The following is a 14,869-nucleotide window of genomic DNA, read 5'->3' as shown; positions in this document are numbered from 1 at the left end:
TGAATGATAAAAGTGTGTGTGTGTGTGTTTTGAAGATAGCCTAAAGCTTTTAAAATGAATAAAGTGACAAGAAAAAGTAGTGGAAAAAAATGTTCCAATTGTTCCAGGAGAATGAAAAAATAAAATCTCAAATCGATTTCTGGCCGTTTGTTTGATCTGTTTCCAATTTTTATATATGCGTTCTCAATCGATTGGTTGAAAAACAAAGTTGCTTCCTAAAAAAATGTTTTTTTGATATTAAAAATTTTCTAGTTTTTTTTAATCAAATTGTTTGTTCTTCTCTTGTCTATCTTTCTGTTGTGTGTATGTGTTTGATTGTTGTTTGACTGATGGTGCAAGTGACAACGCAAAAGTATTTTCAAAGATATCATCGGCTATATATCATCATTCAATGATAAATATAGAATCTGCTGCTGAAAGATAGATACAAAAGTTGTAGCAGTAGTGATTCTTTGATTTTTTTTCTGGTATTCACTTTCGCACACACATTTCATCAATTTGTTTTATCATCATTAATGTGGAGCGAAAAAAATAATAGAAAAACGAAAACGACGCATATGTTTTTCTCATCTATGGATTTTATTTCCATCATTTATTGTCATTGTAATCTTTATCAAATTTTCCATTCCATTTAACCTGAATGAATATACGAGCCTTACGGGCAAAATTCAATTGATTTGATCATGATGATGATGATGTTGAATGGTGTTGATGATGATGATGATAATCATCGAAGCATCTCAATATCACGATCCATTACCATTTTTCCATTGAATTTTCAATTTGAATATAATACCATACGTGTTTGATTACAACAGCAACAACAATAAATGTAGAGTGTATTTTGCAAAATCTAACCACTATAACCACAACAACAAAAAAATGGTACATTTATTTTATTTTCAGATGATATTCATCCAGAGAAAACCAAAACAAGAGAAAAAATTTTATGAAAATTGAGATTTTGAAATGTAGAAAAAAAATATGAAAACGAGACCGATTTATCAATAATTGTTGTTGTTGTTGCTGTTATCATTTCGGCTTTTTCAATCATTTTATTTTATTTTCATTCATTAAATAAAAGTAAGGCTCGATATCGATATCGTGCTAATGGCTTTTTTTTCTTTTTTTCTTTTTTTGCTTTTCTGAATTACCAAATCTCTCACCTTTCTCAATGAGAAAAAATTCAATGTTTTTTTTTGTTCGTTGTGGTTTGCGGCAAAATTCATCTATGTGTATAATGTATAATGTATATAATGGATAATAATAATCACAACAACAACAACAACAAATGGCGACAAAGGTCAAATAATGTAGTTGATATTATCGTTGAGACAATAACCATACGATACATATCAGTTTTTTTTCAGTGAAAAAAAACCACTCTAACCGGCCATAACATTAAAAATTGATCCATTAACGGCTTGCTTATTGATTGATTGATTGATTCATCATCTGGCTACGACTTTCTGTTTAATGTTTTTTACCTGAAAAAAATTGCTTTGATTGTGATTAGCCAAGCGTTTTTTCTTTATTTCTCCACTCTTATTGTTTTCATGATTTTGTCTATGGTTTTATTTTCATTTTCACATTTTTTTTGGCTTTTGTTGTTGTTGACTGATGAATATCAATATCGATATTTTCTTTCTGCATTAAAAAAATCCAGATATCGATATAGACTTTCATAGACGACGGCTAATGTAATGTCTAACCAAGAGAACAAAAATATTTAAGTCGAATCTTGGGCGCACACTATTACAAAAAATTATAAATCTTTTTTTTTTTTTGTTGGTGGTGGTGATATATTATCATTGCTGTAATTGCTGTCATTTGATATCAATAATAATGATGATTTTTTTTCTTTGGATATGGGAAACATAACCAGAAAACAAAAATTCTTTACACGTTATCTACATTTAATAATGATCAATTGATCAATCTGTGTTCGAACAGATTGAATTATTCTCATCAAACAAACAAACAGAAGAAGAAAAATAAATTTTTTCAATGGATGTAATCATTTTCAATCATAAACCATACACAATTCCTAATTGATGGAGTTAACAACCTGAAGAGAAAAGAAAACAAAAAACAGAAAAATATGAGATAATGGTCAGTGATAATAACAATCCATTGAATATCCATCATCTATTGAACATTGATGACATGACAATCATGTAATCATTGCATTCATTCATTCATCATTATCAAGCATATTATTTTACCATTTATCCATATATTTAGCATCTGCAATGTTTCACACACACACAGACAAACCAAACACATCTAATGAAATCTAATATCGACCAAAATCAAAAAAATAATAACCAGCTAAAGTGGAGAGGAAAAAAAATGTTTCATATTTATCATATAGTGAGAAAAGAGAAAAATTTGTTTGCCACGAATGATGAATGAATAAAATTCGTGAAAAATCCAAATATAAATGTGGCCAATTTTTCAAGTATTTTGTTTGATTTTTTTGATTGTAAGAATATATGAAAAAGAAATAACCCGAAATCAAATCAAAGCTGTTCAAACATTTATTTGGAAAAAAATTACATTCATTTCATGAGTTGAAAAAAAACAATGACTACTGGATGAATAAAATGAATGAATTTCAAGTGGCTCATTACACTAGTTTTTTGTTATTTCTCACTGACTGGCCATTTATATTGATAATGATGATTGAAGATATGTGTATGGAGCAATACATTAAAAATCCAAACAATCAAATCAGAAGAAGAATTTTCGTAATATTTTAAACACCTCATATATTTGTAATGGACATCAATGACAATAATAATATTTTTTTGACTCTTGAATCCTGAATTAACGTTTAGTTTTCTTTTTGAATACAGTTCATTTTTTTTCCAAAACTAACCACACACAATTATCAATGCAATAATAACAGCCAGCAGAAAAATAATTGTCAATAATGATCAGTCAAATAGACATACATATTTTATATTTCATAAATATTAGACACGACAAGAATGGTATGGAAAAGATATATTTATCAAACCTAAACCATCTTTGAATTTACCTGAAAAGAATGAAAAGATAAATGTATCAAAATATTATATCCACTGTTCAAAAAAACGAAAATTCCCCGACGCGTCTTCATTCTCTATATTTGGTTTCTTTTCTTTTACATTTCAATGTCTATTGATCATATTTTAAACAAATAAAGAGCTTTCTTTATTCTTTTCTTATATAAAAATTATCATTATGGAAGATAGATAATCATAGATAAAGATATTTACATTGTAGATAAATACTGGACAATATTGGTGACAATATGGTTATTTTTTTCGTTTCGTTTTTGTTGTTGTTGTTGTCATAATTGTTGTTATTATGGTCGAAATATTGAATGATGAATACCTGCAGTGAAACGGGTTTATTTTTCTTTCTTCAAACAACATTATTGACTCATTAACACAACACACACAATGAAAATCCACTTAGACACTCGAGAATAGAAAAAAAAATCTATTCTCAAGATTCTTTGATAATCGAACAAAGAATAACAGGACCATAATAATAATAACAACAACAAGAATTTTTTCATTCACTTCGAAAGTCTGGAGCTAAAAATGAAACTAAAAAATTTTTTTTTAGTGAAAAAAGCAATAACGTTATTAAAACATTTTTCGACTTCATAATTTTGTTTTCATTTATTTTATTTGATCTTTTTAACTGTTTCAACTCTTTTAACCCTATTTGATTATAATCAAGCATTTTTTTTCTTTTTCATTCCAAACATTTTTTTCTTTGCCTTTTATATTCAGTAAATAAAAAATGCATTTTAAGCAAAAATGAGAAAGTTGTTCTTGGAAAAAAATTGAGCATTTCAAGTCGAATGTCAACAATATCGTTTTATTTTCGTATTTTGGTACTTGAAAACATTTTTATAATGATATAAGTGGTATTGATAAAACTTTTGGTTGAAATTTTGCACGTGCGATCATTTATCGTTTGATCATTTGGTGTCAGAATCAAAAATTTTCGTTCAGAAAAAAAATTTTAGCTGAAAAAGCATCAGCGCCCAATTGTAACACACTTTTTGCGCACGTCAAATTTTCGAAACAAACAATCACTGTTTGAAAGAAAAAATTGTTGATGCTTTTCAGGTGTGAATTTTTTCTTTTTTTCACACCGACCAACATCCCAAAATTCAATCCTATTTTATTGATTGATTTTTGTTTTGAAAAATAAAAATCATAATTATGGCTAATAATTGTAGGTCGGTCGGAGAAAATTCCCAGAAACAATTCGTTTCACCAACAACAATAATAACCAATAATAACTTTTTCATAATAGCACCTAAATGAAAGAACCTAGTTGAAGAATTTTCAATGCGGTAGGTCTTTTATTATAAATTTTCCAACAAAACAAAGCAAAAAAAAAGGTAAAGATGTTTTCATAGGTGATTATTAATGATAATAATTATTTATAGCCATAGATTTATGATTCTATTGTTTTTTTTTCAATTTTTAAACACTGGAAATGTTCCAGAAAACTACTGTAAATTATTATTATCAGATTTTGTTTTGTTTTCAATGAAATTTTTGTTGTTGTTTTGTTTTATGATTGGTTATTACGACATGGTTTTTATTTTTGGGATGCTTTTTTTCCACTGTGTATTTCATCAATGATTTTTCAATCCATTTCTTTTTTTTTGCGTAACGGATCTATTGGTCAATCAATGTGAATCTGAAAAAAATAGAGAACAAAAAAAACAAGAACAAATTTGACAAATTTATCACTTTATTGCGTGGTGATTATTATTAATAGTTAGTTATTTTTGTTGTTGTGGCGAAATACAAATATTAAACACAAGTGATAATTCGTGTTCGATTTGTTTTCATCAAAAAATGCAGAAAAAAAATAAGAGACTTTAATAGATCAAATGAAATGATGATGATGATGATGATAATGGCAAAATAAATGCTACTGTTAACATCAATGAATAATGATGACCATCATTGTAATTGGATGATTATTACCAATGTCCAATATTCGATTTCGTTTGTAGTAGAGAAATAAAAAACCACGACATTATTATCATTACACATTTATCATAATGATGATGATTTGTCCATATGAAAATTTTTTTGTTGATTGTGCTGTGCGCGTGTGTATATTATGCGTTCATTTTTCTCCAAATGTTGGACATTGAAGGCGACAAATTGAGTTTGGTGTGTGTGTGTGTGAACTCAAATAAATAAATTATTATCATTTCAACAACAACAGCAAAAAACATCGATCGATTCGATCGAATCGATCGATCAAAAAAATTGGTGTGAAAGAAAAATGATGATAATAATGATAATAATGACCAGACACCATGACCGAAAAAGAAGAAGGAGAAAAAAAATGTATTTAAAGATCCAATTGACCACTATTCATTCATCATTGATAGATTTATCATTTTCGTCGTTCACTGTTGTTTCACTAAAAAAAAGTTGATTACAGTGTATTTCATTCATTCATTCAATTTTAAATTCGATTTATTTGATTCACACACACACACACAGATAGGGACAAGGGTGATGATTGTCTTTCCGTTTTCAATTCATCATCGATTTGTCATTATCGATGATGATGGTGATAAATAAATTGTGTGCGTGTATTGCTGTTGTTGTTGTTTTGGAAATGATTGAAAAAAACTAATTAAGACATGAATTTGATGATAATAACTTGTGTGAAAATAGTGGGAAAAAAATAAAACTTGAAAATTTTTAGAAATCCAATCGATTTTTTTTTGTCCAAATTCGTTTGATCATTATTCAATCCGAAATTCCTTAGATTTATTGATGATAATCTTTTTTTTTCTAATAAAATATTTTTCAAGTTTCAAAAAGTCATCCAAAATAAATAAATAACATTTGACATTTCTACGTTGTTTGTTTGTTTTTCGAAAGCAAGATAACATTGTTTTTATCTTCATTCATTCATTCATATCAATTTGAATCAATGATGATACTCTATCTGTTTATGGTTGAAAGGATTCATTCTTAAAAAAAAACAGATATGATTATGATGATGATAGTAGTCAACCAACCAACCAACCAACTCCGGTGGTCGATATGATGATAAAGTTTATTCACATTTATTGTGAACTTTTTGATTTCACTTTTTTTATTGTTTCGCAAAAAAATCCTTTTTTTTTATCATTTCCCCTTATTTTGACCCTAAGATTTGACCGATTAGTTTAGTGTTTGTCTGGTCTGTGGATGACGAGAAAAAAACCATAAAGAAAAGATGACCTTTTTTTCCTCTTCCTTATAAGTTTGACCTATTACCGTTATAATATAACCCATCATAACGAGAAAAAAAACAACCCAGAAAAACCTTTGTGTGTGATCCAAATTAAAAATTTTTCATTTTTTTTTTGGTTGATTTGGTTGAACAAATGGTGACCGAACGAAGGCTTGTCATCATCATTGATCTATTCCACATAATGAATTGATCATCGATCGATCGAAATGAAATGAATCGAATATGATGATAGATGATAATGATAATAAAAAAAGAGGAAATATCCATACCATGCTGTGTGTTTTTTTTTTTGACGACTAAATAAATCTATGTCAACTCTATATATATTGATTTGATGAATTTCTTTCGCTCTCTTGAGTTGTTATTTTCATTTTTTTTTCATTGTAAAAACAAAATAATAGAATGCGTGTTAATTTAATTTTCACACCAAAACAAAACAAAAACAGTGTGCGTATGTGCCGATAAGTGTCAAATCGATTCAAGATCAACCAATCAATCATCATATCAGTCATCATTATGTTTTTTTGTAGGTATTTTCTTTTATCAGCATGATAATGATGATGATGAACTTTAATTAAGATCTATTGGCCAAAAATTGTTTATTGTGATCCAAAAATAAAGATATTCGCGTGAATGATGATGATGATGACATTTTTATCATTATGTTTTTTTTTGAAAATCAAAATGATTGAATTTTTTTTCATGTTGTTCAAAAACGCGGAATGCAACCAGAAAAACAATTAATTGTCAATGGGATTTTACTATCTTTTTTTCAACAGAGAAAATTATGATGGTGAAAAAACAGCCGGAAAACTAAAATCAACAACACACCATGGTGACAATGGGAAAAAATTACTAATGTCGACAACAACAAATTTGGTGGACAAATTTAATTATTATTTAGAACAAGAAAACAACATTGGATAGAACTAAACATATAAAAATATCGATCGATCGACAGATAGAATTAAATATAGTTTTTGTCATCCAAAACAAAAAACAAAATGGAAAAATGAATCGATCGATCGAGAAATATTGATTGAAGATGAATGAATGTGAAAATCAAATCAGAAAAAGAAAGAATTTTTTGTTTTGTTTTGGGCGCCTACTATTATTTGAATGCACTCAACAAATTATGATTTACTTTACTTTAGATTTACAACAAAAAAAATAGATTTTCCAAACAAAATGTTTTTGCTGTTATTATTTATTATATCGATGTTAAATGAATTAAGATTGGATTCAATCGATCGATTAGATTGATCGATTGGATTGAATTGGTTTTTGTCTTTTCAGTTTTTCATTGTTCACACATATTTGATCAATCAAATAAACCAAAAAGACATAAAAGGCAAAGGCGAAAACAAATGATAATGATGATGATTCAAATCAATCAAACTTTTTATCCAATCTTTGATCTTTACATCTTTATCATTATTCTTATCGTGGATTTTTTTTTGTAGGCGGTAGGAAAACAATAAAGCTTCGGATGTTTTGTATTTCTGTTTGCTGGATTATTTTGCGGATAAATCCGGAAAAAATAACATAATCCCTTTGGTTTGTTCTTTGCTTTTTTTCTGTTCGGTTTCGGTAATCCTATCTTTTGTTTTCTTCATCACCCGACATTCTTTGATTTGTCAATCAAACCGACAACAACAACAAAAAAAAAAATCATATTTTTTCGGGTTTTCAAAAAGAGATTTTTGTAAGCTTAAAAGTCATGAAAGTCCAAAATCCATTGGATTGAAGGAACGAAGGCAATTCACTACAACAACAACAACAAAACACTGGACAAAAGAAAAAACTTGCATCTTTAAATGATGGACACTTATTTTCTTTGATATAATCATCATTCATTTATCATTTTCAAATAACGTTTTTTCTCAAAAGAAAATTTAATTCAATATAAGAATACAAGTCGATAGTAATATTAGTCGATTTTCTTCTTTTTCTTTTCTTTTGAAGTGTTAATAGTGGCAAATTAAGATGTCTTCAATGACGATGAATCAAATCGATCATTTTTCAATTGATAAATTGTTTTTTATTACATTTGAAATAAAGATATAATATTATTATGGTTATGGTGAGATGATGATAATGGTGATTATTATCATTTTGATTATGATGATGATGAAGATGAAAAAAAAGTCATCCACCAAAAGGTCATCATAATAATCGCATATTTGTGAATATCATCATCATCATCATTCTATTGTTGTTGAAAACGAACAAACGAAAAAAAGAAGAATGACAGAATGAAGAACGAATGGTGAAAAATGATGAATTAATATTTCTTTTATTTCTTTATGTTTTTTTTGGATTGCATTGTGTTTTTGAGAATTGGCCGACTATTGTCTTTCAAACATTTAAACACACAATATTGATGGTGGTGGTGTTTTCATTTAGACAAAAATTATTATTGTTCTCGATGTTGATGATGATGATGATGACGATTTCTGAAGATCAATGTGTAATGATTGATGATTATACAATCAATATATGGCCAATAATGATAATAATTTTGACTGAAAAAACACAACAAAATGGACCAACAAATATTAAACAATGATGATGATGATGGAATGCGAAAAAAATCTTTTTGTTCAATGTAATTAATAGAAAATTTTTGATAAAATTAGATCAATGTTGAAAAACATTTGAAATAAAAGTTATTGTTTTGTTGTATTGGGTCACACACAGCAATGATGATTGGCTATATACAGATTTAATTTAAGAATTTAATCAAACGAAAAGAACGGAAAAAATCAATCGGAAGAACGAACAATCAAAAAAAATCCGGTGTTTAATTTTTTTTATCAATTTCGCCAAATCGCTTGATGTGTGAATTCGATGTGTTCAAGTAAATTTTCATTTTCAATTTCGACCAAAAATTTTTCGCCAACACAAATTCAATTCGTAAGGTCATCATCACAGCAATAACATTATGGACTTGTTACAATCATCATCATCATTATTATTATTTGATGTTTTTTCCCGGTTATTTTCATTTTCCTTTTTGTATTTTGCTGGAATGATTCTGTCATAACATGTGTGTGTTAAGTGTGTAATGGGATGGTTTGTTGGACCCATAGATGAGTAAAATGTGTGTGTGTGTGTTAAAATAAATTGAATTTCCACCAGAAACAAAACGAAAAAAAATTTCTTTCTTTATCAGAAATTTTCCCACTTTTTTTTCTACAATGTGTTATATGTTGTTGTCAACCGAAAGACTATATTTTTCTGTTTAGTTTTTTTTTGACAGGGACCATTATGTTGTCATTATTTGAGGACGCCATACAGTTGTTCAACACACACACACACATACATTTAACACTATAGGAGTGAGTAATTTCATTTTTGGTTAAAACATTTTCAACAATGATGATGATGATGATGATGTAGGATGATAATAATGGCTACTACCCATCATCATCATCATCCTACATCCTATCTATTTTGCTTTTCGTTTATACTTACTTACTTGGAATATAAAAATCTATTACTAAAATTGATAAAAAAATGACTAAAAATAAAATATAATAATGTAATAGATTTTGATTGGTCGATCTCATTCCAATTTTGTTTTTATTTTGCAGTTATTTTTCAAAAAAAAATCCTGCATATTTTCTATATGAAAATTGAATGTGTTTAGTTTGCGTTTGATTAGTTCCCTTCGTTCATTTTCATTTGTTAGGCCAAAACAAAAACCAAAAAAAAAAGTAACTGGAGACGAGCTAGATGAAAAAATATTATGAAAATAAAATTATATTAGATAAAAAAAAGAGAAAAAAAGAAAAATGGAAATGATTTACCGAACAACAACAACAGTATTTTCGTTGTTGTTATTGTTTTCATTGATAAACACCCAACACACACCACACATTGACAATGTCCTCATGAATAATAATTTGATTGACTGAATGAACAAAAGACAGTTTTTCTTTGCTGTGCTGTGTTAACATCTACTGTCAGAACAACAACGTTGACAAAAAAAAACCTGAAACATTAACCAGATGATGACAATAATTTTTTCGTTGAAACGCTGATGATGGTCGTTACCTTATAATAATAATGATGATGATGATGATGGTCCATTTGGTCTAAAGTTTCTCTAGATTTTTTTTTCTCCCAAATTTCAATTTGTTTTAGTTTGTTTTTGGGTTGTCATGCTGATAAACGCCAAACCAAATCTATTGATTGGTTGGTTTGTTGTTGATGTTGATGTTCAATGGAGAACAAAACTTACCTAGAACCTAGGTTTGGTCCAAAAATTATTCATTTGTTGTTGTTGTTGTTTTTTGATTGACAGATTTTTTTTTCTCATTTTTTTGATTGACATTTGATTGTATTGTATTTCGAATATTGTGATAATATTTTTGTTCTGTTTACCTTCCCTATTTTATTGAAAGAAAATAAAATGAATGAACAACAGAAACAAAACAACAGTGTAACTTTGAATTGAATTGATAAAATAAGTCTTTTGGTCTTTCTGACTGCTCACCCAAACAAACTAACAAACAAAAAAAATACTGTTTTTTGGTTTGACTATAGAGTCAAATATTTTTTATTTTTATTTGAATGAATATTGGACCATATAGAAAAATGAATAAATAAAAACACTAAACGAACCTAGACCATATTTTTTGTCTTGTCCCTTATGTGTGTGTTTGTGTTATAATCATTATCCATCATCATCATCGACAACAACAACATTATGTTTCTCATGTTGTTGTTGTTGTTTTGTTCATCACTATTCAATCATTTTTTCTTCAAAAAAAAACTAACTTTACTTTTTTTTATATTTTAAATATAAAGTTTTCTTAACAAACGAAGAAAAGAAAGAAATCGATTCAATCAATCAATGAATATTTTGTTATCAATTCAATTCAATTTGAATATTGTGTCGCCAGTGAAAACAAAAAAGAAAGAAAAGCAAGATTGTTGACTGTATTTATTTTCATTCATTATTTGTCGTCATGTTGTCAAATTTAACAATAAAAGAAAAATCATAATAAAACAAATTTGTTTGTCAATTTGACAATTAAGGATTGGTTGGTGGGCTGCTGGTTATTATTATTATTATTATTATTACGTACTCGTGTTACACGAGTTTCTTTTTTCTTTCGTTTTTTGATAATTTGTTTTTGTTCATTGAATTTTTTGGATGAATGATAAAATTGACCATTCAGTTTGTTTTTCTTCGTTGAAGGAATTCAAATTCAATCAGTTCAAGATTTACAATAATTCACATAAATTAACATGAAATTTTCAAGAATGTAACAGTTTTTTTCCTCGCATAATTAATTGTTAAAAATGTTATATAAAGTTACACAAATGTCAAAAAATGAAATCAAACGATTAATAAAATAACAAAAAAATTATTGGCATTTGAATAAAACGCATTCATTTGATAAATAACAACAACAATGATAAAATATCAAGTTCAGGACAAAATATATGAGATGTATATAAATACAGATTGTGGATCACCTATCACACACACACACCATATTATTGTTATCTGACGATCAATAAAGACAATTGATTCATTGACGAAACAAAACAAAATGTATTCGAAAATATTGTTCTGGAATTGTATTGGAGCATCATTGATAATAATAATTGCTATTTATTGTCAAGCATCACCTGATCTGTCAAAATATGAAATATTGAAAATGGATGACTTCGAACATTTTTTAGACATATTGAATACAATGGAGAAACAGATATCTGAAAAAATAAATTCAACAAAACCTATCTATCGAATTTTGAAACCAGTAACTATTACAACATTTCATTCGAATAATGGAACTGATTATCAAGCTGAATTATTAATGGGTTCTACTAATTGTGCAAAACCAATGAATATGGATAATTTTTATGACTGTGAATTTATTGGTAATGGTCAATATTTATATTGTTTTGTTGAAATTGGGGAAAATTCTAAAGATAATATTCATCAATTAAATCATATTGAATGTAAAGATACACCGTATTATTTATTGAAAAAAATGAAACATTAAACACACACGTTCAAACACCACACACACACCAAAATACAATTTTGATGTTTTTTGTTAGAAAAAAAAATCAAATTAAATCAAATATAATGTTTTAATTAAACCAAAGAACTTGTTTTGTAATTTCCAAACTACACTCAGAAAAATCCGACCACGCTTTCCCGCGCAGATCTTTTCTTGATGCTTGTGTTTGTTTATTTGCATAACCATCTAGTGATAATTATAAGAACTACAGTTTGTTTTTTTTCATTTAAGGAATCCAAATTCAATCGGTTCTAGATTTACAATAATTCAGAAAAATCAACACGAAATTTTCAAGAATATAACAGTTTTTTTCTCACAAAATTAAATGTCAAAAAAATGAAATCAATCGCTTAATAAAATAACAAATATTATCAAAAAAATTATTGGCATTTAAATAAAACGCATTCATTCGATAAATAACAACAACAATGATAAAATATCAAGTTCAGGACAAAATATATGAGATGTATATAAATACAGATTGTGGATCACCTATCACACACACACGATATTATTATTATCTGACGATCAATAAAGACAATTGATTCATTGACGAAACAAACCAACGAAAAAAAATGTATTCGAAAATATTGTTCTGGAATTGTATTGGAGCATCATTGATTATAGTAATGGCTATTTATTGTCAAGCATCACCTGATCTGTCTAAATATGAAATTTTGCAAATGGATGACTTTGAAGATTTTTTAAAGATATTGAATGAATTGGAGAACGAGATATCTGAAAAAATAAATTCAACAAAACTTATTTATCGAATCTTAAAACCAGTAATTATTTTTATACATGAAACGAATGATGAAAGTCAATATGAAACTGAATTATTAATGGGTTCAACTAATTGTACTAAACAAAATATGAAAAATTTTAATGACTGTCAATTTATCGGTAAAGGCGAATATTTATATTGTGATGCTGAAATTGTTGAAAATTCTATAAATTTTAATATTCAATTAAATAATATTGAATGTAAAGATAAACCGTATTTTTTATCAAAAAAATGAAACATTGAACACACGTTCAAACACACACCCAAAATACAATTTTGATGTTTTTTGTTCGAAAATAAAATCAAATAAAATGTTTTAATTAAAACCAATTTATAAGTTCGAAGAACTTGTTTTGTAATTCCCAAACTATAAATTTATGTGTATGTTTTTACAATTTATCCAAAAATTCTGAATTGATTTGACGCAGTGAAAAAAAACTGACCAACAAAAACAACAACAACAACAGAAAAAAATGTATTCGAAAATATTGTTTTTAAATTTTTTTGCTGCATCTTTGATGATAATGGCTATTTATTGTGATGATCAAGGGTTTCAACCATTACAAGAAATATCACCAAATGATAAACAATTTGTAAAAGTATTTCAAAAAATGATACCGCAAATGGTTGAACGAATGAATTCAACTAAGCTTTATCGTATAATAGCATTTCAACATGTTTATACATTCCAAATGGTTGGTGTTATATATGATGCTATTTTTGTGATGGGTGAAACTAAATGTGAAAAATCACAAATGAAACGTTATAATTATTGTAAATATAATGACAAACAAGCACAATGTGGTTGTGAAATTTGGGTTGATCCATCTGGACGTGAAGATCATAAATTGAATAAGTTTCTATGTGAACCTTTGTGAACCATACAATTTTATTATTTTTATTTTTTTTTGTCTCCATTCGTTTGAATTGTTTATTGAGTAAAATTAAAATTTTTTGATTTTTATACACTTGTTTCAATTATTTAATCTGATAATTTGAATATAAAACAATTGCAAAAAACAAAATCATTCGAATTTCGAATCAATAGAACATACATACACATACATTAAACATGTGGTATATAAATAGATTCGGTATGTATTTTTCACACTATAAATTCATCTATTGATTGATTGATTGAAAAAAACGACTGAAAAAAATGTATTGGAAAATATTATTGTACAATTTGATTATAGCATCATTAATGATAATGGACATTTATTGTGACTATATACATGTAATGGATGGATTTAAACCAGTTGATTTAAATGATCCTGTATCGAAAAAAGCATTGGAAGAAATATTGAAACAATTAGAACCACAAATGAATGAAAAAATTGATTCAACTAAACTATATCGAGTAAGAAAAATTAAAAACGCTCATTCAAAAGAAAACAAAGCATATAAAGTTTTACTTTCATACGATGAAACTGAATGTAACAAGACTGATATCGATCGTATTGATTCCTGTAAATTTACTGGCAATCATAAACTTTGTGTTGCTGATATTCGTAAAACTGATGATTGGAAATTGTCGGAATTTTTGTGTTTGTAAAATGAATATTGATAATTTGTGTTTCAATGTCATAATTTAACAACAACAAAATCATAATCATTGCCATAACAATTATAATTTTCAAATTGATTAAATAAAAAAACTGACATTTAAACAAAAAAAAAGCATTTATTTTGCAACTAACAAAAACCGATATTCAAATGATGAAATGTCAGAAAAAAAGTCAAGTATATAATGCATATA

At 27.1% G+C, this 14,869-nt stretch overlaps 1 protein-coding gene across 1 annotated transcript; it reads left to right on the top strand.

Moving 5' to 3' along the window:
* Positions 1 to 13,473: 13,473 nt before the first annotated feature.
* On the top strand, positions 13,474 to 14,074 carry LOC113796607 (uncharacterized). The gene has a single exon (XM_027346910.2). It carries the CDS (start codon positions 13,584 to 13,586, stop codon positions 13,986 to 13,988), a length of 405 nt encoding a protein of 134 aa, XP_027202711.2. The 5' UTR covers positions 13,474 to 13,583; the 3' UTR covers positions 13,989 to 14,074.
* Positions 14,075 to 14,869: the final 795 nt, after the last annotated feature.

Source organism: Dermatophagoides pteronyssinus, unplaced genomic scaffold (assembly GCF_027571235.1).
Source record: "Dermatophagoides pteronyssinus isolate colony J.1.1.1.1 unplaced genomic scaffold, Derpt_VIB-CSIC_2022.12 sq0001, whole genome shotgun sequence".
NCBI lineage: Eukaryota > Metazoa > Arthropoda > Arachnida > Sarcoptiformes > Pyroglyphidae > Dermatophagoides > Dermatophagoides pteronyssinus.
The sequence above is the reverse complement of the archived record's forward strand: the minus strand, read 5'-3'. Positions and strand labels throughout refer to the sequence as shown.

Excerpts from the sequence above, each read along its gene's own strand:
- LOC113796607 (XM_027346910.2), top strand. The coding sequence starts at position 13,584 with ATGTATTCGAAAATATTGTTTTTAAATTTTTTTGCTGCATCTTTGATG.